The sequence below is a fragment of the Trachurus trachurus genome, assembly GCF_905171665.1.
Source record: "Trachurus trachurus genome assembly, chromosome: 12".
NCBI lineage: Eukaryota > Metazoa > Chordata > Actinopteri > Carangiformes > Carangidae > Trachurus > Trachurus trachurus.
In genome coordinates this window covers 16,306,389-16,328,093 of record NC_139908.1, presented here as the reverse complement: position 1 = coordinate 16,328,093, position 21,705 = coordinate 16,306,389, and the positions used below count along the sequence as shown (strand labels likewise).

Genomic DNA, 21,705 nt, shown 5'->3' with positions numbered 1-21,705 from the left:
TGTCTCTATCGTTATTTTGTTATTATTAGTGGTGGTGGAAATGCTGGGCGAGCCGACCAGCGTTTCTTTACTTTCGGTTTCGTGGCGAGTCATGAGAATAACGCAGCCGAATCGCTGTTTATGGTGGGAACTACGACGGTATGTGATCGTCTTTGAACCTCTGACTTTAATTCTTGATGAATGAAAACATGAGTCTGTCTTGCGCCGGTCAAAGAATTTCACGGTGCGCGGAGGCTCATAAATGTAGTGTGGAAACACTTCGCTTTTCCAAAACTCCTCGTTGTCCCTTTAAAAAAAACAAAAAATATCAGTGAGAATAAGTTAAAGACAACTTTTCAGGTTCTTTGGAGCCAACAACTCTACAGAGACACGTTTTCACAATTTTCACATTTTCTCACGCTGATCCTACAATGTTAAACACAACAGCGCCAGTTATCTTTTATTGCCGATAACTGTGCTACACCCACTGTGCCTTTATACCTATTAATTCTGCTAAAGACATGTTGAGAAATCGCTCCAACATGAAACCCCTGCGCTGTCAAACTAATTAGAGGCGACCATCTTCGTGATAAATGTAAAGATTAAGTGGACACATCTACTGAAGCTAAACATTAAGCCAATAAAAATATCTCATGTCACTGTACAATCAATGGTGCCTTAGCCTGGACACCGCTGATCCCATGAGCACCTCATTGCCCCTCCCCCACAGCTGTGATGGACTGACAGTTTGCAGAGCAGCTGAGTTAGATGAGATCAAAGAAGCTGTAAAAACAGAGACAGAGAGTCGGCCATCACAGTTAGCTAACAGCTCAACAGGTTGCCATGATTTGAATAATGAAAATTTAGAATATTTACAGTATGTCTTACACATAGCCACTGATCTAAATAGAAAATGATATAGCCCTTTGAAGCAACAGTTGTCCTCAAGTGGAAAGTATTTGAAAAATGAAAGATAAGATCCAACGTTTTAATATTAAGGCCAGTGCAGCTCAGATGGTTTATATCAACTAACCCCACAATAAAAGCTGTTCCCAGATTCTAAAATGTACTTTATGCAAGTGAGTGTCTTTAAGTTGCATTATTGTATTTTCATATATCTGAAAACATTCAGGTACTACTTTCTCGATATAATGTGTCAGTCTAGTGCTTACTCCCACTATTTGTCCCTCAGCGTCTCCTCACAGAGTGAAGGCCGAGGTCTCACTTCAGTTCCTGTGATGTCATCCACCATCTATTGGCTGGAGCTGTTCAGTCAAATGTCACTACACAGCCAGTAAAAGGTGATGCTATATTCAAAGTTGTTGGGGAACCAGGGATGCAGTAGATGGAAATAAAGTTATAAAAAGTTTTGGCAATTTGAGTGGCCACATAACACTGTTGTTAGTAATGTTAAATGTTGTTTTACTGCACTCTGGTGGGCACATCCTGTTATAACAGCTAATAAGTCATCAATACAGAAAAGGTGGCACTGGCGTATCTTCATATGCATAGGATATATGTGTATGAACACTGATACTGAATGATTAGAGAGACTTGACACTGACAGTAAGATTCATGATTGTGACTGCAAATGTCAAAAAACATAACTGAATGAGAAGCGAGACACTGATTCACAGTAGGCTGAAGTTAGGCTAGTTTAAGTGTTGTGTAAAGTCTTTGCCGCTGGAGAATGACATAACTCTGACAGACACTCTAGCTATAGGTGTTTTGCCTTGGAGCAAACTCAAGCAGATAGATCTACTAATATGCTAACCTCTGTCTTATATAGTCTACAATGAAAATAGTCTTTACAGTTTAGGTTTTAAGTTGGAGTTTTAAAAGCAGCTATGGGTCTGCAGTAAAGGTGAAATTACATCACCAAGGTGGTAAAAGGAAGTAAAGGGACATTTTAAAATTTGGGCCAGATCCAGTTAATAATTCAATGAATTTGAATTTCATTCCGGTGAATATTGTTTGACAATGGTGGAGGTTTGTGTTCTCTGAGTGCATCTTGAGTTTGTACATCCAATCGAATACAAATCATAGACTAATCCAAGACTTCAACAATAAAATATGCCCTGGAAGAGAATATATTGCTTACATGAGATAAGCCATTACACAAGTATAAAACATTGTTTGGGTTTAGCTGTTTGATAATTACAGATGGTCTCACTTCCAGTAAGGCCAAAGAACTGATCCCATCAGAGGTAAGCTTGCTTTGGCCTGCTACCCCTAACACACTGTCCAGCCAAGCTGTGTATTCACTCACAGGGAATTGGCTGTCACACAGCTCCATTGTACAACTGAGATGCTTTTCCAAACAAAACACTAATACTGCTGAATTCTTTACACAGTGCACGTTTCTAAGATCTCACTATAATGAAAATGTTATGATTTTAAACTGACAGAAGTAGGTATAAGTTTAATAATATTAACTGACTACTACAGGGTCATGTTTGCTGCATTAATAGGTCAGAGTAAAAAGAGCTTTGTAAATGTAAGATTTCTTTCTTTGTCTAAAAATGACTGTCCTACACATTAAGTGAGCTCCTCAGGAGTAATATATTGATTTACAGCAAAGCTCTGCCATTATTGGCTCTGGACCACTGCCTTTCAGCTTGTTGCATAACACCAGCAGGATTACACACCATCTATAGAAAAAAACAATCTTGGTTTGTCTCCCTGCCTTGCTGGCTGTCTCTAAGTATTGACCTCATGTGGCACCGTGGTTCTCCAAGACAACATGAGTATTGTTAATAGAATATAACAAGCATCAAAAAGCTGCTTTCTCCAATGTGTAGTTATCTTTGTATTCCAAGTAGGGTTGCCAACTCTCTGAAGTGAAAATAAGGGACAGGGGACATCGGGCACGCACGGGGAGGCGGGGGCGGGCGCAGGTGCAGGTGCGGAAGGTTGGGCATAAATAAATACAACATGATTTTTATTATTATTATCATTATTAATATTTTAGTCAAGCAGTCTAACAGTTAAGGTTACTTTGAGGAGCAGTGAATTACATGTGATTAAACATCTTGCAACAGGCCTTCCTGACAGCTTTGCTGTGGTTCATCAGTGGTTCCCAACCTTTTCTGGCTCGTGACCCCTTTTTGACATCACAAATTTCTGGCGACCCTGTCAATCCAGATGCACCAGCTCAGATATTTCTAATGCTGCAACTCGATTTAAATTTGAGAAAGTGAAACTATAGAATACAGTTGTTTAGGGTTGTGTGTGGTGTTTTAATCATAATTTTAAAAAGAATAATAATTAGTTTAAAAAATATTTTTATCAATTACTAGACATTTCAGGCGACCCCATTTGAATTCCAGGCGACCCCACATGGGGTCCCGACCCCAAAGTTGAAAAACACTGAGCTATACTTTCAGATTGCCGTCTTCTCTGTCACTGCTAACCTATCTATCAACCAGATTTGAGTCAAAATAAATATATATAATTATTAATACATGCTATATCAGCCTCCTGAAATAGCCTACCTGGTGAAGAACAAACTCCCTAACTCCTCTGAAGATCTCCTTCCACTGTGGTTGTCTGAGTCCTGACCCAGGCTGTTTATCCTCAGAGATTCCTCCGTGACTAATGCAGACATTTAATTGGGAGATGTGCGGTTGGCTCTGTATAAATGATCTCTCACGTTTTCCTGCCATTTGTGTTTCTTTTCCCGTTCTTTTCTACACGTCTGCGGTCGTTTTTTTTTTCGCCACCGCACTTGCATCAGTCACATCAATGAAAGCGGCTTCGCAGGCGTATCCGAGCAACACTTAAGCGACCCAGCAACATAACGGTGTCCCATTGGTCAATGAGAGGCTCATTGAGACAGGCAGAGTCAGCAGCGGCAGTCACAACTGCACTGGGTCATTAATAAAAATCGCCCGACATGGATTTTCAAAAATACGGGACAAAGTGCGTCCCGTATCAGTTCAATAAGGGACATGTCTTTTAGTCTCCAAATACGGGACGATTCCGTATTTCAAGGGACGGTTGGCAACCCTAATTCCAAGTGAGACGTGACTGCAGAAGGCTCCTGACACGACCCTTGACCCGTGGAGCACACTAAGTACCCAAATAGTTGTGTTAGCATAATAGGACTAAGGTCTGGAAACATCAGACCACCAGTAAGCCCATTACTTCTCAGTGCGTATTGTGTTGGGTTTGATGGCTTTTTCCTGGGGCTCAGGAGGGATCACAGTCACTTACATGGCCAAAGTGCAACATGTTTTCAAGGCTGAGCAGGTGACCAGTATACTTTAAAGTATTCATACCTCAAACAGTCTGTGTCATTTTTTAAAAATGTTTTTAAAATGCAGGCTTGACAGTGAAATAGCTACACAACGGCAAAAAAGGACAAACTTTCAATAGTTTTTGTTTAGAAAAATATTTTTATTATTTTATTTTTCGCATTCACTCAAAACACCATGGCAACAGTGACAATTTCCATGGACAAATAACAACAACATGAGAGACAGAGGAGGAAATTGATTTTTTAAACAAAAAAAAAAAACAGATGCAGTTCTTGGAAAATCTTGAAGTCGTGGTTGAACATGTGCAGGTTTTTCTCCATCTTCGCTTTCTTCCCAGTCTCTCTGTTGTTTTGCATCTGTCCATTCACCCCACATGATCACTCCCACATACACAACAATATCTCTGACATTCACTCTCTCACTCCCTCCCTGTTTCTTGCTCTCCAGCCACCCAGACTGCAGCTATAGCTGGCGACAGTCCCCTGCCTTCCTTGCCCTGCTTCTTCTCTTTAGCAGGCTCCAGACTGCAGCACGGGCTGGAACTGTCCGACCATGCAGATATCCTCCTGTTTCTGACGCACGACGCGCTGAATGGCGGGGGGCAGGCCGCGGGGGTTCCTGGAGAAGATGAGGGCGTAGCCGTCTTCGCAGCTGCCATCTTCTTTCAGGGTGCGGCAGGCGTAGGTGATGGCGTAGTTGTCGTAGTCGGTGTCGATCACCCAGTAGTTGTCACCTGGTTAGAAGGAATGGGAGATGTTTGAGTAAAATAGAAATTATAGGGTGTAAGAAGGGTGTGTGGCTGGATATGTGTGCACTTTTTTACCTCCACTGGACAGGTAGCTGGCCAGTCCCTGGTAGTTCATGAACATCTTGCCAGGGGTTGTAGGGTCGGGGACGGAGTACTGGGCAGCCATGTCAGCGCACACAACCCAGAAGCTGCAAAAATAATGATTCAAACATACCTTTTAGTCATAAGCACTTTAATTGTATGTTTTTTGTTTACAAGAGTGAATCCAAGCCAACATTCCTGGGTAAAATCCCACCTCTTCTAATAGTATTTCTTCCTAATCCTTCCTAATCCAGGGAAAACCCACTTTGTAGCTAATGCTGTTCAGAATGTGCTTCTGGAACATCATACCTGCCTCTATCTTAAATCTTAGGGTGGACCTTGAGCAGAACCTGAGCACTCTTCTTAACCTTTGATCCCAGAAACGGAGTATTTGAGCTGCCCACACCCTAACCCTCCCCCCAGAGAGTCAAGAGGGTCTTTGTGCCTGAACTGACCCTTTACCCTAACCTGAGGGGCTTTAAAGAGGTGCGGGACCAGCAGGTTTTGCTTTGGGTCGATAGAGTTCTATCATTTTTTGTGGACTTACCCAAACAGAGTGACACGTCCCTTGGATGAAGCAGTCATGGAGCCATCGTCATCGATGGTGTACTCGGCTGAGATGTTGTCCTGCAGGAACAGGCCCTCTGGATCTTTCTTCTGCAGTGCGTACCACTTGCCTGCATACTGCAATAGAAAGACGGAGAAGAAGAAAGTCAGAAACTGTTTCAAACTCTCTCTGAACATACAGAAAAATGTTGTTTGTGGGTGTTTTGATTCAACGTACCCTCTTGGGGTCAAAGTCTTCCTTGACAGAGAAACTGTCAACGACACAGGAGGCAGACAGAGCCCGCTCTACACAGGCAACCAGGACCAGCAGCAGGGCCAGCTTAGAGGATCCCATCCTGAACTGAACACAACCATGAAGAGAAATCATGATCAGAGGAGTATTTTATTTTTTATTTTTTACTCATGGATACAAATCTAAATACACATTTTAGGTCCACCAGCAGCTGATATATAGAACAATTGTCAATGCACTGTCAATACTGAAATATATAATATGAGATAAAGAAAACAATAGCATGTGAAGTTCGATTTCAACTTATGCTAGAGCAATAGAAAATGTGCAGTGCAGTCTTAAAACAAATTCTGTTTTAAACTGACAATGCCAAAAATGCAACTTTAATCTAAACATACAACGACATTTCCTACAAGACACCAAGATCATGGTTATCAGACAGAATGCAAAGAACAACAACTCTCACTCCAAAATCCCCAAATCTACAAGGTGAATTGTCTTCAAATGAGTAACAGCTCAGTTTCTTACCTGTTCTGGTTCAAAGTAGCGACAGTGATTGAACTTCTAGTGCTGTTTGTGGTTATCCACCAGATTGAATCAGAGGTGTCAGACGCTGCCTTTATATACACCCTCCACAGACAAGCTTATGGCTGATTTTCATTGCTTGGAACTAAATAAGGTGCTTAAATCTAGAGCTAATCTTGTTGGGTTGAAATCCTTACTGTAATCTGGCTTCTATGTTCAAACCTGCACAAGACTGTAAAAACAATTAGACCTTTATGTAACTGAGTGGAAGTGCAATAAAGCTCAGACACAAACAAGCTGACAAATGAACTGTACATATACACAACATACAAGAAGTGGTTGATTGCATTAAAAATTTGAAAGTTATCATTTTATTCAGTTTGGATCATATTAGCATGTATGCTGGACTCTTGATTTAGTGAAAGAAAATGCTAAACACCATGTCCAAATAGCTAATGCAGAGACTGGAGACACGTTTACTCTTTTTTATCAGATGTGTGGTTTATAAAGAAATGCATGAATATTCACACATGTGATATGATACATATGATTCCCATAGAACTGATTCACATAACTAAAATTGGTCGCACCATAAAATCTTAAGGATCCGCATCACAAATGCATAAAAAGATCATTAAGATAAAATATGTACTTAATGCAGCCATTTCTGCATACAAAACTACAAATATATGAAGTTGGTTTCTAGAGAAAGTTTCACATATAAGCCACTGCCAGCTGACCACAACAGTACGAATGGTACTAATCCATGTGTGAAACAAGACCTGAAAAACTTCCAAGACTGTGTAGGATCAACAAGAAAAGGAGTTTAGACGCTGTGAAATTCAATTGGTTATTTACATTTTCTTTTCTTTTTTTCACTGAACTGGCATTTCATTGCAACAGGTATTGAGTTAGTAATTACACTTTCAGAGACTGAGCACTCACAGCAACAGTGAAGTCACAGAGCATGACAGAATGATTCAATGTCAGGCAGAATTTCGAGAATTAAGAAAAATGCTGCAGAAGCGAGATTATTTTAATACTTGTGTCAAGGTGTAGTTGTATTAAAAAAAAGTTTTATATTACTTTTCAGACTTCTTGGCCACTCACAAATGGCAACTATCTATTTACACAAAAGTGCCACACAGGACTAACAACAACAATATGCAAAAAGACTTAATGGACTTTATACGTCTACATAGAATTTGAAATCTCAGTTTATTCAGTTGATTAACAATTACAAAAATGTACTTCATTTCCACATGTATCTTACATGCTTGCACATGCATGCATGGATACACCAAACACAGAAGACACTGCAATTGTGAACCTGTAGACAAAAGCTATAAGAGAATTAAAAACAACATCTCCTGCCACTTCTTATTTGAGAGACTAAATAATACTGACTACCTCATTAACTTACCTTCTTTTGCTGGAACAATTAATCCGTAATCCTCTGAGAAACATGCGGTAAGCACGTCTAAATCTTACAATCAATGCGATGATCAGATGATAATAATAATATCATCATTGTTAATACAGTTACATAATGGTTTATACACACTACACTGTGTTTATAAGACTTTCACCACAAAAAAGGATCATGCAGGTAATCTATATTAAATATCATGACAAAAGGAGAAGTGGGTTTTATTGTAATTATAACTTGTGGTTATGCACCTGCACACAGACACATACATCTGTGGTGAACTACGAACCCTCATTTCCTGGATTAACCGCAGCCACATGAGATTACAGCTGTCATAATATATCACGTAATGATGTCTAGAGTCTTCTCCACATGTAAGTCTGTTCTCATATTATACACATTCATTTAATTAAAGCTTTAATCTCTTGCTTTTGCTTAAAATAGAATCATTAGATCACTGCTCTGGTCTAAAACTATATGTAATAGTCTCTTCATTTAGGATACAGACAAGCCAATGAAGACAGACCATCTATTTTTTGCACTGACTGTGCTGCTCAGTACTATAATCCTACTTGTGTAGCCTGAAATGGATCATAGACAGAAATAGACTTACTATACCCCTTTTTATAGCTAGGCTAAACACACCTCAATTATCAATTAAATGAGTAAAAACAAAGTGGACAAATATGGAGGACCAGAGATGTCAAATGAAAACACATTTTCCATATTCTTATAGGTACAAAAAGAATGTATAAATCAACTATTATTCCATTAATAAATAGATTTAACAATGGATTAACAAATTTAAAATATTCACATTCTGCTATGCAATGGGGTTTCATTTAGTCTGTATTTTTTCTTTAAATATTTATTGATGGATTAATATAATAAAGTTCAATAAACCCTTTTTCACAATGTCTTTTTTATGCCTTATGAAATTAATGAAAATACTTTATTGCACTTATATCCTGTGACATCCATGGTCCCTCCCCCAGGTTAGGAAATGGACCAGAGTGATTCGTTGGGTGAATTGATAGAATTATATGAGGATTTAATGACAAGTCAGTGTCTGACCCGATATCTCTTCATAAGGCCACTTACAGTAAAGAAGTGAGTGATTGATAACAAGCACTTCTATTGGTTCCAATAAATTAACCTCTGATCTGAGAACTTCTGAGCCTAAACATTGTTTCATCAACAGAGCCTTCTCAAGGCTGGCGGTCATGACCATCAGCTGATTTTGATTGGCTGATGACCAGGATAGACCCGTGGCAAGAGCTAAGAGGATGATTACACCCTCTGCTGATCTTCATGACTACTGTGTTTATATCTGTTTAAGTACCGTCACGTTCAGCGGCTGGGCAAACATACCGCTGCGGCGCTGCCTTAAACCTTAAGCTTATACTGTAGGCCTACATGCCACTAAACATGGAGGCACCTCCTGGTATTCATGGTTGTGACCCCATGGCTTGTGTGAAGGGAACAATATCCCTAGTTAAGTATTCTTATTTTATTAGCCACTCTGTGTGGGATTGTCACCATTGCCATTACTATTATGTGCATGAAACAACCTTCTGCGATCACAACTTATCAAACAGAAGAGGTCCAAGCACGTCAGGGTGTATTTGAGGATGTTCTTGGATTCAAAAGATATGGGTCTGCTGCCCCCCTGTGGTGCTGGTGCATGATAGCACTGTAAGTAATAAGTGGCTTGTAATGTACAGTGGTAGTGTACAGTCCTGGCTGCATCATTACCTACCATAATCACTAAGCTGTCACCAAGCTTAGTAGTTGTAAGTTTGGCCTTAATGATAAGTGTCATGTGTATAGTGAAATCTTTACTACAGTGTCAATGTTCAACTGTGGTGGCTGCAAAACTTTGTCTCAGTATCACCAGTATTTTATTATGGTTTTGTGTGTAAAGCTGAGATCAAACTTGTCAACAAATCACATTTTTTGTAAAAGTCTTTATAATTTTTCACATTATGGCATTTTTTGTGCATCAGTAATGTCTCTATTTTAGCCAGTAGGAATATAAATGTTGTCTGTGTCACTCGGTTTGTTCAGCTTTTTCATCCAAGCTACAACAATCTAAATCTATGTATAATGACATACATTCATGGTCCACAGGGGACAAACCCCACTGATTTTTGCGATCCACTCCAACAGGTGCACATCAAATACACACTCTTATGAAACAGACAACCTAAATCACTGTCCCCTCCCTCACTCATTCTGTCTCTCCATCTCAGACACACACCTGCCGTAATCTATTATAGTGGACGCAGATTATCTATTTGACCTTTTGTTTAAGATGTTTATGAAACCTTATTACAGACCGGTGCTCCCTCCTCTGGAGAAACACAGAACAGGCCTTTTCTCCCCACGTTGTTTGTTGCTGACAGAACTTATCTCATATTGTCAAATTAGCATCTGTCGTCTGGTTGTCTTCACTCTCCCGGTTTTATCATAAAATCAATGGTAGTCGGTTCCTCATCTCCTACTGTAAATCTATTACCAGTCAATGTTGTGCAAACTCAGAAAAGTAGTGTGAGTGAGACTGCATTAAAGATTGCATGTGGAGAAAGGTGGAGAGTTGGGGTGCTGAGATAATCAGCTAGTGTCCTAACTAAATAGGGCTTATGCCAGAGGAGGCCTTGTTTAATAAGGACTTAAAGAGCTTGTACAGGTAGGCCGACGTGTCTGAGAGACTGTATGTTGTAATGAAACATGACATACAGCATGAAAAATATGGGAAATATACTGCAGATGTGATAAACAGGAAACATGCATCGATGTGTGTACTGTGTGAGCTGCATCTTCATCTCACAGCAGTAATGATATACTGAAGGGGGGTCAATCACAGAACAGATGTTTGGTAGGAATTTGTCAACAATATAGAAAAACCCAATAAAAACACAGGACAAGTTAAGACCCGTCCTGGACGATACATATTGTATAAAACAATCAAACTGAACTTGTCTGAATTGTATGTGTGGAATAAATTTTAATTTTCACCCAAGTGCCTGTTTAAAAAACGTTGTGTAACCATAGAGAATTATATTAAATCATATTAAATCATACAGTTTATGTGATACATACAGCAGATATTTCATCCTCAATGCAAATGGCAGTGTGTTTCTTTGGTGGTACACTTATCAGCACACAGGGGGCTGGATCATGTGGCCCCGTATCCATTACCAGATGATCAGCTGACAAGTTTAGCATGGGCAGATCCCTGCTAACCTTCAGCACTATCTGCTGATGACACAAGGATTGTTTGGATCCAGCCCTCTGCCTTCTCCACAGGGCTCTCCCTCACTCAGTGCACTCATCCCACCAACAGGGGGGGGATTATCTTTATTTTATTTTTTTTTTACCTGTATTTGAATGTGCCCGCTTCTGTCTTCCCTCTGCAATACTTGGATAAGATCTGTTCTTTCTTTAGGGGATAAAGTGGAATAAACCAGCCGCTGTGTGGATTGTTTCAACTATTTAGTCTTTTGTGTTTGACTCGGAGAAGCCCGGACGGAGCTCATTTGGAGCAGTGTTGGACCTAGTGGGAGCTCCATCACTGATCTGAAGAAGGAGAAAACAGGAGTATTCGCGAGAAGAGGAGGAAGAAGGAACCATGAGTGCGGAAAAGGAAGATGTGGAGAAGTTTCTCCAAGGGAATCCAGCTTTTGCCTCTCAGTACTTTTCCAAGAAGGTCAGCGAGTTCCAGGAGCTCAGTCAGGTAAATGAAATTATTTCTCCACTTCTTTATGAGGTAGAAAAGGAGCTGATAGAGACAACTGGATTTACCTGCATAAACTTTTATTTTTATAACATTTATTATGATGGTCTTAGATCTTACTTAAAACCAAAACTTGTTTGTTTTTTTATCTCTTTGTCAAGATTGAGGAAAGTCAGATCTTGTATGACCTGATCAAAGACATGCAGGAGAACATCAATGTGGAAAAGGTGGTCTTCAAGATCCTGAAGAGGATCACCGCTCTCATCCACGCCGACCGCTGCAGCTTGTTCATGTACCGGCAGCGGAACGGCATCGGAGAGCTCGCCACAAGGCTTTTCAATGTCAGCGTGGACGCAGAGCTGGACAACTGTGTGGTGCCACCAGACTCTGAGATCGTCTATCCACTGGATATGGGAATAGTCGGGCACGTGGCCCTGACCAAGAAGACTGTTAACGTGAAAGATGTGACAGAGGTAAGGGGAGAAAATGACCCAACGGCAAATAAGCCAAGGCTTGGAGTGAGTAAGCCCTGCGGCTACAGATGTTATGCAAATCTACAGTATTGCATAGTGAAATTAGTGACACCACCACCAGGTGTCACCACAAAGTTCATCCTTTAAATCCCACACATGGTGGCTTTAACTAAATAAATAAATATGTATCTTTTTAAAGGCAAACTGGTCTGATAGTGGACCAGTTTTTGAAAATCCTTGTAGCTCCTAGAGCAAAAGTGACACAGCAAATAAATGTGACTGTGTTACAGCCTTCCTGGAAATGTTAAAACTGTATTCTGCGCAGAATCTAATGTTTTGAGTTGGAGTTCAGAATTTCTAAATCCAAATTTAAAGTAAACTCACCCGTTAAATTTACTTGTTCGATGTTTTTCTCTCCAAGAAATTATCCCAGTAAACTGGATGTGGGTCATAGCTAAAAAATGGCATGTTAAGTGTTGATAGTCCATATTTGGAAAAGGCAATAAATCAATAATAAAAGACAGACACAGATCTACCGTTAAAAGAAAAAAATTGAACTGGGATCAAACACTATTAACTAAATGATGAAACCTGTGCAGATGTGTTAACTCATCTCCTTAATACAAGAAAACAACCCCTTAGCTAGTAGTTTTTGAGATGTTATACAACTGATCAACCAATCAATATCCTATTCTGTCATGCAGATTTGATATGTACAGTGGATATCAACAATATGAGGTGCAGAGGAATTGTAATAAAGGCATTTTAAGTAGAGGAGTTTTACAATTACCCATCTGTTTATGCAAGAAAAATTACATTAATGCACATATAAAAAAACTGAGTGTGAATATGTATTCATAAATTATAATTTGCTAAGATTTTATGACTAGCGCTGGCCAGTTGTAAAAGAAGCACTGATGTATCTATGCTCGACCAAGTGAGGGTGTAAATCTCCTTGTCAGACATAATCCATTTATTTCCAGATCCCATCAGCCTCTGCTCTAGCTGTGGATTAGACGCCTCTGACATTTAGTCAGCAGTCAGCAGGAATCTAAAACAGATCAAAACTAGTTCACTTTACACTGGCCTGATACAGTGTGTCAGTGGTATACTGTACCTTTACATCAGCATTTTAATGGGCCAGACATGTATATCAGGTTCAACATCTTGATAAATGTCTTCAAATGAATGATGCAGAATTATGTCTTTCCAAGTTTAGTATGGTGATTTCAGAATATTCATCATTGGGATCAAGGGATTTTTTTTTAGATTCTTCATTTTAGTCTATTTTGCCCATTCAAGGCCTAGAGCTACCTTTCTATAACAAGGCATTAAAAAACATTCATACCTCAATTGACTTGATAGATAATATACATGAATATATATAATGTTTACTAATACTACTAATAGCATGCCAGAATAAAAGGCATACTATACTGTAGCTACTAGAAATAAATAAAGTGTTGGATCAAACTTCTTTTTCAAAGCAAATATTTGAAATAAGAAAGTGTTAGAGTAACAATGAGGGTATTTTCAATTACAGGTGCGATACATGTAGCTACATGTACTAAAAACATAACATTTTCTCTCCTTTAGAACCAGCACTTCAGCTCCTTTGTGGATGAACTCACAGAATACCAGACCAAGTGCGTTCTGGCTTCGCCCATTCTCAACGGTAAAGATATGGTCGCCGTCATCATGGCTCTAAACAAGACCACAGGACCACATTTCACTGCTGAGGATGAAGATGTGAGTTCCAACCACACAAAGCACACACTTCAATTTAATATCTACTTTTGTCTCAAACCAAAAGATAGTCGGGTTTTGATTGTGGCACTATAGAAATAAATACAGCTGCTGTAAAAAGACAACTGAGTTGGTTCAAGAGTGTCACTACAGCTGGGAGGGAATTCCCCTGCAGCCAACTGGTAGATTATAAGTGTTTGAGTAGAGTGAGTTCATATACTGTACGTCAGTCACGTCATTAATCCATCACGGTTGGTGATGTCATCCCAATTAGGAGTACACTAAGCTTTGAAATGGAGGTGATGACGGGTTAGTAATGAACCTGGAGCCACAGCAAGTTAATGACGTAACTACATAACTGCTGGACAGTCCAAGTCACACACAGCAGGGCTCAGACGGCTTAGACAGGAATATATCATTTTCCCATGGCTGGTACTGTGACTACTGTTTGCTGCTTAATATTTCATTTAAATTAGTCAAATAAATCAATGTATTTGGCATGCTTGTTACCATCGGTTGATATTAATGGATTTCATCACAAACGTTAAATCAACACATTACATATTTGGCTCCAGTGATGCTGTTTGTTTTAACCAAATAATCTAACTCAATATTACCCTTGATTATATAAGAAAACATTTCATGGTTTTTTTTTTTTTTTAAAGAAATTAAATGTTTACACCATATTGGAACAAACCAACAGAAGACAAAATAAAAAGTAGACTGGAGGAAGCTCCATGGTTAAATAACACAGACTATGAATCATTACTCACTCCTTATCATGTAATCTGTTTATCTAGATTAAATCACATCAGACATCATCACATATCATTGTATCATAAGGTATCACTTCTGTTTTGAAGAAAATCTTTTTCTCATATCTCTTTCTTTTCTCTCCTTTATTCATTTAGCTTTTTTTAAAGTATCTGAAAGTTGCCACATTGAACTTGAAGATCTACCATCTGAGTTACCTGCACAGCTGTGAGACACGTAAAGGAATGGTAAAGGACACACACAGATGCACTAATAAAGCAACATGTATTTAAAACCACTGCATTTACTTTGTGATTTTGTGGCTTAATGAATAACCCCCCACCTCTGTGTATGTGTGTGTGTGTGTGTGTGTGTATCCTAGCTTCTTCTATGGTCTGCCAACAAGGTATTTGAGGAGCTGACAGACATTGAGCGACAGTTTCACAAAGCCTTGTACACAGTCCGAGCCTACCTCAACTGTGACCGCTACTCTGTCGGCTTACTTGACATGACAAAGGAAAAGGTACTTTGTGTTTTTGCCTGTACCATCCCACATTTTGTGTTCATGCATTTATCACCAAAACCAAAACTTTCTTCCTCTACGTCTCCTTCTAGGAATTCTTTGACATCTGGCCTGTGCTGATGGGAGAGCAGGCTCCCTACTCTGGCCCTGTAACTCCTGATGGCAGGGTGCTGTTTTCAACTCTTTTTTTATTCCTGTAATATTTTTTATCAACATTGAGTTTGTAGATATTTGTGTACTTGATGCTGTCCTTGTTTTTTTTTTCTATTCTTATTTCTGCGTTTTAATTTTTTTTCTTCAGGAGGTAATTTTCTACAAAGTGATTGATTATATTTTACATGGTAAAGAAGACATCAAAGTCATACCGTAAGTGCACACGTTTTTTCTTTTTTTAATTCACCTCAGTCTGAACATGCTGTGATGATGTAGAACTCATTTGAGAAAATGCTTAAAAACAATGTCAATTGACCATTAGCAGCTTGGACACAGTTTATGTTCACAATCACATACATGCTGTCTTGTCTATTCCTACATCTGCCACACAGCAATCCTACTCCAGACCACTGGGCCTTGTCCAGCGGCCTGCCAACTTATGTTGCTGAGACTGGTTTGGTGAGTTATATATATATGTTTTAACATACATTTCAACAAGCTGGTGATTCAGTCAAGACTACATTTAACCATTGGCAAATTTGACCCATTAATGAGTTCTTTTGATTTGATTTTCTTCATTTCTAGATTTGTAACATTATGAATGCAGCTGCTGAGGAGATGTTCAAGTTTCAGGTAAGAGACTGGAAGAGAGAAAAAAAATCTTATATAGGTAAAAAAAAAAAAAAAAAAAAAAAAAAAAAAGTGTGTCACATTTCCACTGCTTGTTCTCACATTGCAGACTGAGCCCCTTGACAGCAGTGGTTGGACCATAAAAAATGTTCTGTCGCTGCCTATTGTCAACAAAAAAGAAGAGATAGTAGGAGTGGCCACTTTTTACAACAGAAAAGATGGAAAGCCTTTTGATGATCATGATGAGCAGCTCATGGAGGTAACTAATTCATTCATACATCACTTACTTAATTACAATTGCATGAACGTCTATTACTGTAGTATCACTGCAGTTCTTAATAATTTAGCCTCCTACACTCCCTGGGATGCTGTATCTGTGTTATACAATAGGCTACACACTGTGCCATTCCTGACTCTTTGCGGTTTCCTTCTTTCTCAGGCTTTGACCCAGTTCCTGGGCTGGTCAGCTCTCAACACCGACACTTATGACAAAATGAACAGGCTGGAGAATCGGAAAGACATTGCTCAGGACATGGTGCTCTACCATGTCAAGTGTCGGGATGATGAGATTCAGAACATCCTGGTCAGTACTGCATTTGATTGAGAGACTAACAACACGCATCTGAAATAGTCAAGCACCCAGCTGATAAAAACCTATTGTTACACATCCTCTGTTCAGTTTGTCTATTTCACCTTTTAGGAGGTTTAACTGTATTTATGCTTAACTAATTTGTAGATCCAAGCAAACAACTGCAATGTTTTTCTCATTTCTCCCAGAACACCAGAGAGCTTTACGACTTGGAACCCAGAGATTGTGAAGAGGAAGAGCTGTTAGCCATACTGGTAAGACTTTACTGCACTGTATAGTATTTTAATGTGTCCCCTGACTCTGAGTGGCATTAAATCTGTACAAAAGGTGACAGATTTGAGACTTGACATGTCACTTACCAGGCTTGAATGTGCTGTGTACTATTTTATCTCACTGTTCATTTGCCCCACAGAAAAAAGACCTACCTCAACTGATTAAGAAGTATGAGATCTACGAATTCCGCTTCTCAGATTTCCCCTGCTCAGAGATGGACCTGGTGAGGTGCGGGATCCAGATGTACTATGAGGTCGGGGTGGTCAAGAAGTTCCAGGTCCCTCAAGAGGTGATCTAGAAACACAAATCAACATGAACAAGTTTAATATATTTTAAATAACTCTTGAATTTACAATCTCCAGCTCTACTTATATGAATATAATTCATTGGTTGTCTTCTCCTGACCTTTCAGGTGCTGGTTCGGTTCATGTACTCTGTCAGTAAAGGCTACAGAAAAATCACCTACCACAACTGGCGTCACGGCTTCAACGTGGGACAGACCATGTTTACACTATTAACGGTATGATGTGGTGCATTATTTTAGCCTGCACCTACAGAAGAAGATGCAGTAGTAGTAATGTCTTTTCTTCTTTGATGTTATTGATTTTGTGTATTTTCTGTCCCTAGACGGGAATGCTGAAGCGATATTATACTGACTTGGAGGTGATGGCCATGATCACAGCAGGCTTCCTGCATGATATTGATCACAGAGGGACCAACAACTTGTACCAAGTCAAGTAAGTCGCTTGAAATCTTTTCACTTTTTCAACAACCTAAACTTTGGCTCCACAACAATGCTAAATAACGATTGTACATGTGCTGAAAAAATGTTTTAATTTAGTTTTCAAATGTTCAAAAGTGCCATCACATTCATTGTTCATCAATTTACAGCAACTTGAAACTTTCTCTTTTGTCAGTCACATCATTTTGCAGTGGTAATTGAAGTTTAAATGTGTCCACATTCATGGTGTGTTCATGTGCTGATGTCTAGATCAGAAATGTGGACTTCTGACGCAAATGTTAGCAAGCCAAATATTCAAAGGCATGTTAATCCTTTAAGCTGCATGACGATCTCCTGATAGAGTGTAGAGACAACAGTGAAACCAGGTGTGAGTTTCCCTGTTATGTTAAGGCCCCGTGCTTGAAGCTGGTGGTGGTTGTTGTTAATGTCATGTTTAACCCTACTGATTCCAGATCTGGCAACCCTCTGGCCAAGCTACACGGTTCCTCCATCCTGGAGCGACACCATTTAGAGTTTGGAAAGTTCCTGTTGGCTGATGAGGTGAGAAACTTAAACCTAAATTTGACTGAATCCTCCTCCTCATCACTAACTGTGACCAATGACCATTTCTCTCCTTTCATCTCACCTGCAGTCACTGAATATCTACCAGAATCTTCACAGGCGACAGCAGGAGCATGTCATTCATCTCATGGACATTGCAATCATCGCCACCGACCTGGCTCTTTATTTCAAGTCAGCACTGTCACTTATTTACTAACTCTACCTGCTCCTTCATTCCCTTTATGTCTGTACGCTGGAAACACACTGGTAAAAAAAACAACAACAACAACTCTGCATTTACCTTGTTAGGAAAAGAACCATGTTCCAGAAGATCGTGGACCTCTCACACACATATGAGGATGAAAAGAAATGGGTCGACTTCATGTCTCTAGAAACAACCAGGAAGGAGATTGTCATGTAAGTCAAACAGACACACACATAAAGTTAACTGTTTATTTCTTTGTTCCACTAATTCCTGACATCTTTTCAATTTCAGGGCTATGATGATGACTGCATGTGACTTGTCTGCTATCACCAAGCCTTGGGAGGTGCAGAGCAAGGTGAGGAACCCAACAAAATCTTGTAAATGAGAGTCTCAGGAGAGTTTTCTGTAAAGATAACTGTTGCGTTTGTGCATCTTTCAGGTTGCCTTGTCTGTCGCAGCAGAGTTTTGGGAGCAGGGTGACCTGGAAAGGACAGTACTGGAGCAGCAACCCATTGTGAGTCACAGTGTGCAATGTGCATGTGTGGGAAATGTGCACTTATCAGTAAATAACCATGTGGGCTGCAACAAACTTAAATATTTAAGTTTTCTTGTTTAATCATTTGTTGGATGAAATGTCTATCCCAGCGGCAGTCTAACACTGCAAAAAATATTTTATTTTAAATGATACAGAGAGCAAAGGACAAACCCTCTCATTGGAGAAGCTGGAAGCAGATGCTTTAACTCTTTTGCTCAAAAAAAAAAACTCTTTTGTGGGTCTATAAAGCGGAATTCAATAAATTCATGCTGTAGTGTCAACAATTGACACAACTGTTGAAAAAAACATGATGTCCCAGGCCAGGTCAACTCATTATACTTTCTTCCTCCTCACTCACTTGCTTTAGTGCTGCCAGTAATGACATGAAAGTTGTATTACAACAGTAGTAATGTTGCTGTGCAAAGCCAGGAGCGTGGCCTCTTTTACCACTAAAACAGCAGTTGTTATCACTGAGGTAGTGAACAGATATGTTGCTCTTGAGTGGAACAATTACTCTTTGTTCCTCCCACCAGCCCATGATGGACAGGACCAAGTCAGCTGACCTTCCAAAGATGCAGTGTGGTTTCATTGACTTTGTCTGCACGTTTGTCTACAAGGTAACATTTCACGTTGGCTGTATTTTTTCACTTTACTCATTTTGAATTAGTGTATATCAATTATGCTTCTTACACACTGGGTCTGAAACAAATACATAAAAATATAGGCTTTTTAATGAGTTGATGATTTAGTTCTCACTGACAGTAATTTTAATGGAGCATGAACAAGTATGAACAACTTTAAACCTGTTACTGTTACTTCTGTAACGTAATGTATTTGCATTATTTATGTATGACTGTTCTCTGTTCAGGAGTTCTCTCGCTTCCACCCACAAATCACACCCATGCTGAATGGCATCCTTAATAACAGGAAGGAGTGGAATAATAAAAAAGAAGAGTATGAAGCTACACTCAAGACCGTGGAGGAAGCTCCTAAAGAGCCAGCTAAAGGTGCAGTAATACTTTATCACACAACTGCAATGAATAGCTAGTTCACCTGATGTTTCTGTCCTTGCCTGTTTGAAATTGCGGAGTTGGTACCGAGAGCAATAAGAACACCAAAGCTAAAAAGTTGAAAAAATGTTGCTATCATATAGTTAGGCCCTATTTGTTTATCAGATGTAGCCACAACACAAAAAAGAACATTTAACCTTTTTTCCTTTAACCTTAATTCAGAAATATACTGAGTTTTTTGACTTATTCTTATTCTTTGTCCACCAGCTGCAAACAACGCCGGTGGTGGAGGTGGCTCCAAGACCTGCACAGTGTGCTAGAAGGTCAAAAAGCTGTGCATCTCATGACAGACTGGCTTCATCATCACTTTCAGAGCCACAGCCAGTCAGTCTCATCGCCAAGAAAAAAGAAATGCAACTAAGTCAAGAAGGTGGATGAATGAGTGAATGCAAAGCACTGATAGTATGTCCTCAGTGAAACTGGTTTCCATCAGAAAAAGGCCTGAACTGGAGGAAAATCCTCACTTCAAATTCTTTGTTTTTAAATATAAATTAATACTCAAAATGATTTTTGAATCTCAGGTTTTCACTCATCCTCACACACCCATTTCCTGACATTTTGAGTATGGATTATGGATTATGTTCCGTACAAGTTTTACTGCAAAGTCCAAGGCACTGTAGATAATATATCATGTTTGGGGCATTGTTTTCAGACAGATTGTACATTGTACATTAATGTAATATTCATTTTAGGTTTTCAGAGTGTAAATTCTGATACTTGGTAGACTGATCTATAACTGAACTACTGTACATATATTCGAAATGATACTTTCATGTTCACTCCTTCCAGTCACAACATTTACAAATGAGAGTCTGTTTACCTTGACTGCAGAGAGCCAAAGGTAGATGACGAGATCAGGGCTGCTTCAGGAAAAGATGCATATTTGTGAAGAGTTAAGTTACCGCATAGGAATATTAATGCAATGGCATAGACATTTACTGCCTGCGAAGAAGCCTGTAGTTGCTTACTCATGATGCCTTCTTACTGTAAATACATGTGAGGAAGTAGCCAAGATTGTTATTGTATTTCATGAATATTCAGTTACAGATGTCTTAAATGAAATAGAGCACAATGAAGCCCAGTTACAGCTCTGGAAATTAGTTGGTTCCATATAAAATTTATTTTATTATGAATAATTGGATTCCAATTGTTTTTAGGCATAAAATAGCAGGAGCGACTGTGTTTCCTCCAACTGCTACTGCTAGGATTTCACCCGAGGTGAAATTTAATACGTGACTTCATCGTCCTTTCCTAAAAGGAGCAGGGTTCAGCCACAATGCACCAACTGGGGACTGACTCCAGCTCTGAACCCAGTGGCTTCTTAATATTCATAATATGCAACATAAAAATGGATTTCTATGCGAGAGGAAAACTAAACATAAATGCAGAGACCTGAACTCTGTAGTGAGGCACTGGTGCAAACCACTAGCCCATCATGTACCTGCAGTAACCATCTCTGCAGACATTTAAGGTTCCAAGGGAACAGAGCTGTTTAAAACAGCACGAGGGAGCGAATTCAACTTCTTGTAAAAACTTGTATATATTCCATACCTCCCTGTAATTATAAAAAAAATATTTTTCTAGGTGAAATTTAGATGCTTATTTTTTAATTGGGGAATTAGTGATGCATGCAGGCACTGGCAACTAAGTCAGGTAATTTTGTCCCCCCCCCCCCCATCTGTTGAATTATTGTTTTATCAAGCTTGCCTCTTTTTACTGATGTACAGCTGTGTATCAGTCATGACCAACTTGCATTAGGCAATACATTTACCTAAATAAGCTGCAGACCTAATCATAACATTTTAAATAGACTTTATTTACTTTATGGTCAGTATTTTAAAGCTTGTCACTTCATGTGCTCCATGTGTACAATGACGAATAAAGCAAATGTATTTTTACGAGGCATCTGAATGAATG

At 39.3% G+C, this 21,705-nt stretch overlaps 2 protein-coding genes across 2 annotated transcripts; one reads left to right on the top strand and one right to left on the bottom strand.

The window, feature by feature from the left end:
- Window positions 1-4,747: 4,747 nt before the first annotated feature.
- rbp4l (retinol binding protein 4, like) lies at window positions 4,748-5,968 on the bottom strand (the record flags this gene model as incomplete). The annotated part of the gene is made up of 4 exons (XM_083984064.1): window positions 4,748-4,971; window positions 5,062-5,174; window positions 5,615-5,751; window positions 5,852-5,968. 4 exons carry the CDS (start codon window positions 5,966-5,968, stop codon window positions 4,748-4,750), a joined length of 591 nt encoding a protein of 196 aa, XP_083840190.1.
- A 5,481-nt stretch (window positions 5,969-11,449) lies between these two features.
- On the top strand, window positions 11,450-20,048 carry LOC310995100 (rod cGMP-specific 3',5'-cyclic phosphodiesterase subunit beta-like; the record flags this gene model as incomplete). Its single annotated transcript, XM_083984029.1, has 23 exons — window positions 11,450-11,556; window positions 11,718-12,029; window positions 13,626-13,778; window positions 14,687-14,776; window positions 14,911-15,051; window positions 15,144-15,218; window positions 15,353-15,417; window positions 15,597-15,663; window positions 15,790-15,837; window positions 15,944-16,093; window positions 16,274-16,417; window positions 16,612-16,677; window positions 16,836-16,985; window positions 17,109-17,216; window positions 17,324-17,433; window positions 17,891-17,978; window positions 18,070-18,170; window positions 18,288-18,395; window positions 18,475-18,538; window positions 18,623-18,697; window positions 19,252-19,335; window positions 19,587-19,725; window positions 19,996-20,048. The coding sequence occupies exons 1-23, from the start codon at window positions 11,452-11,454 to the stop codon at window positions 20,046-20,048; spliced, it is 2,496 nt and encodes an 831-aa protein (XP_083840155.1). The 5' UTR covers window positions 11,450-11,451.
- Between the last annotated feature and the right edge of the window lie 1,657 nt (window positions 20,049-21,705).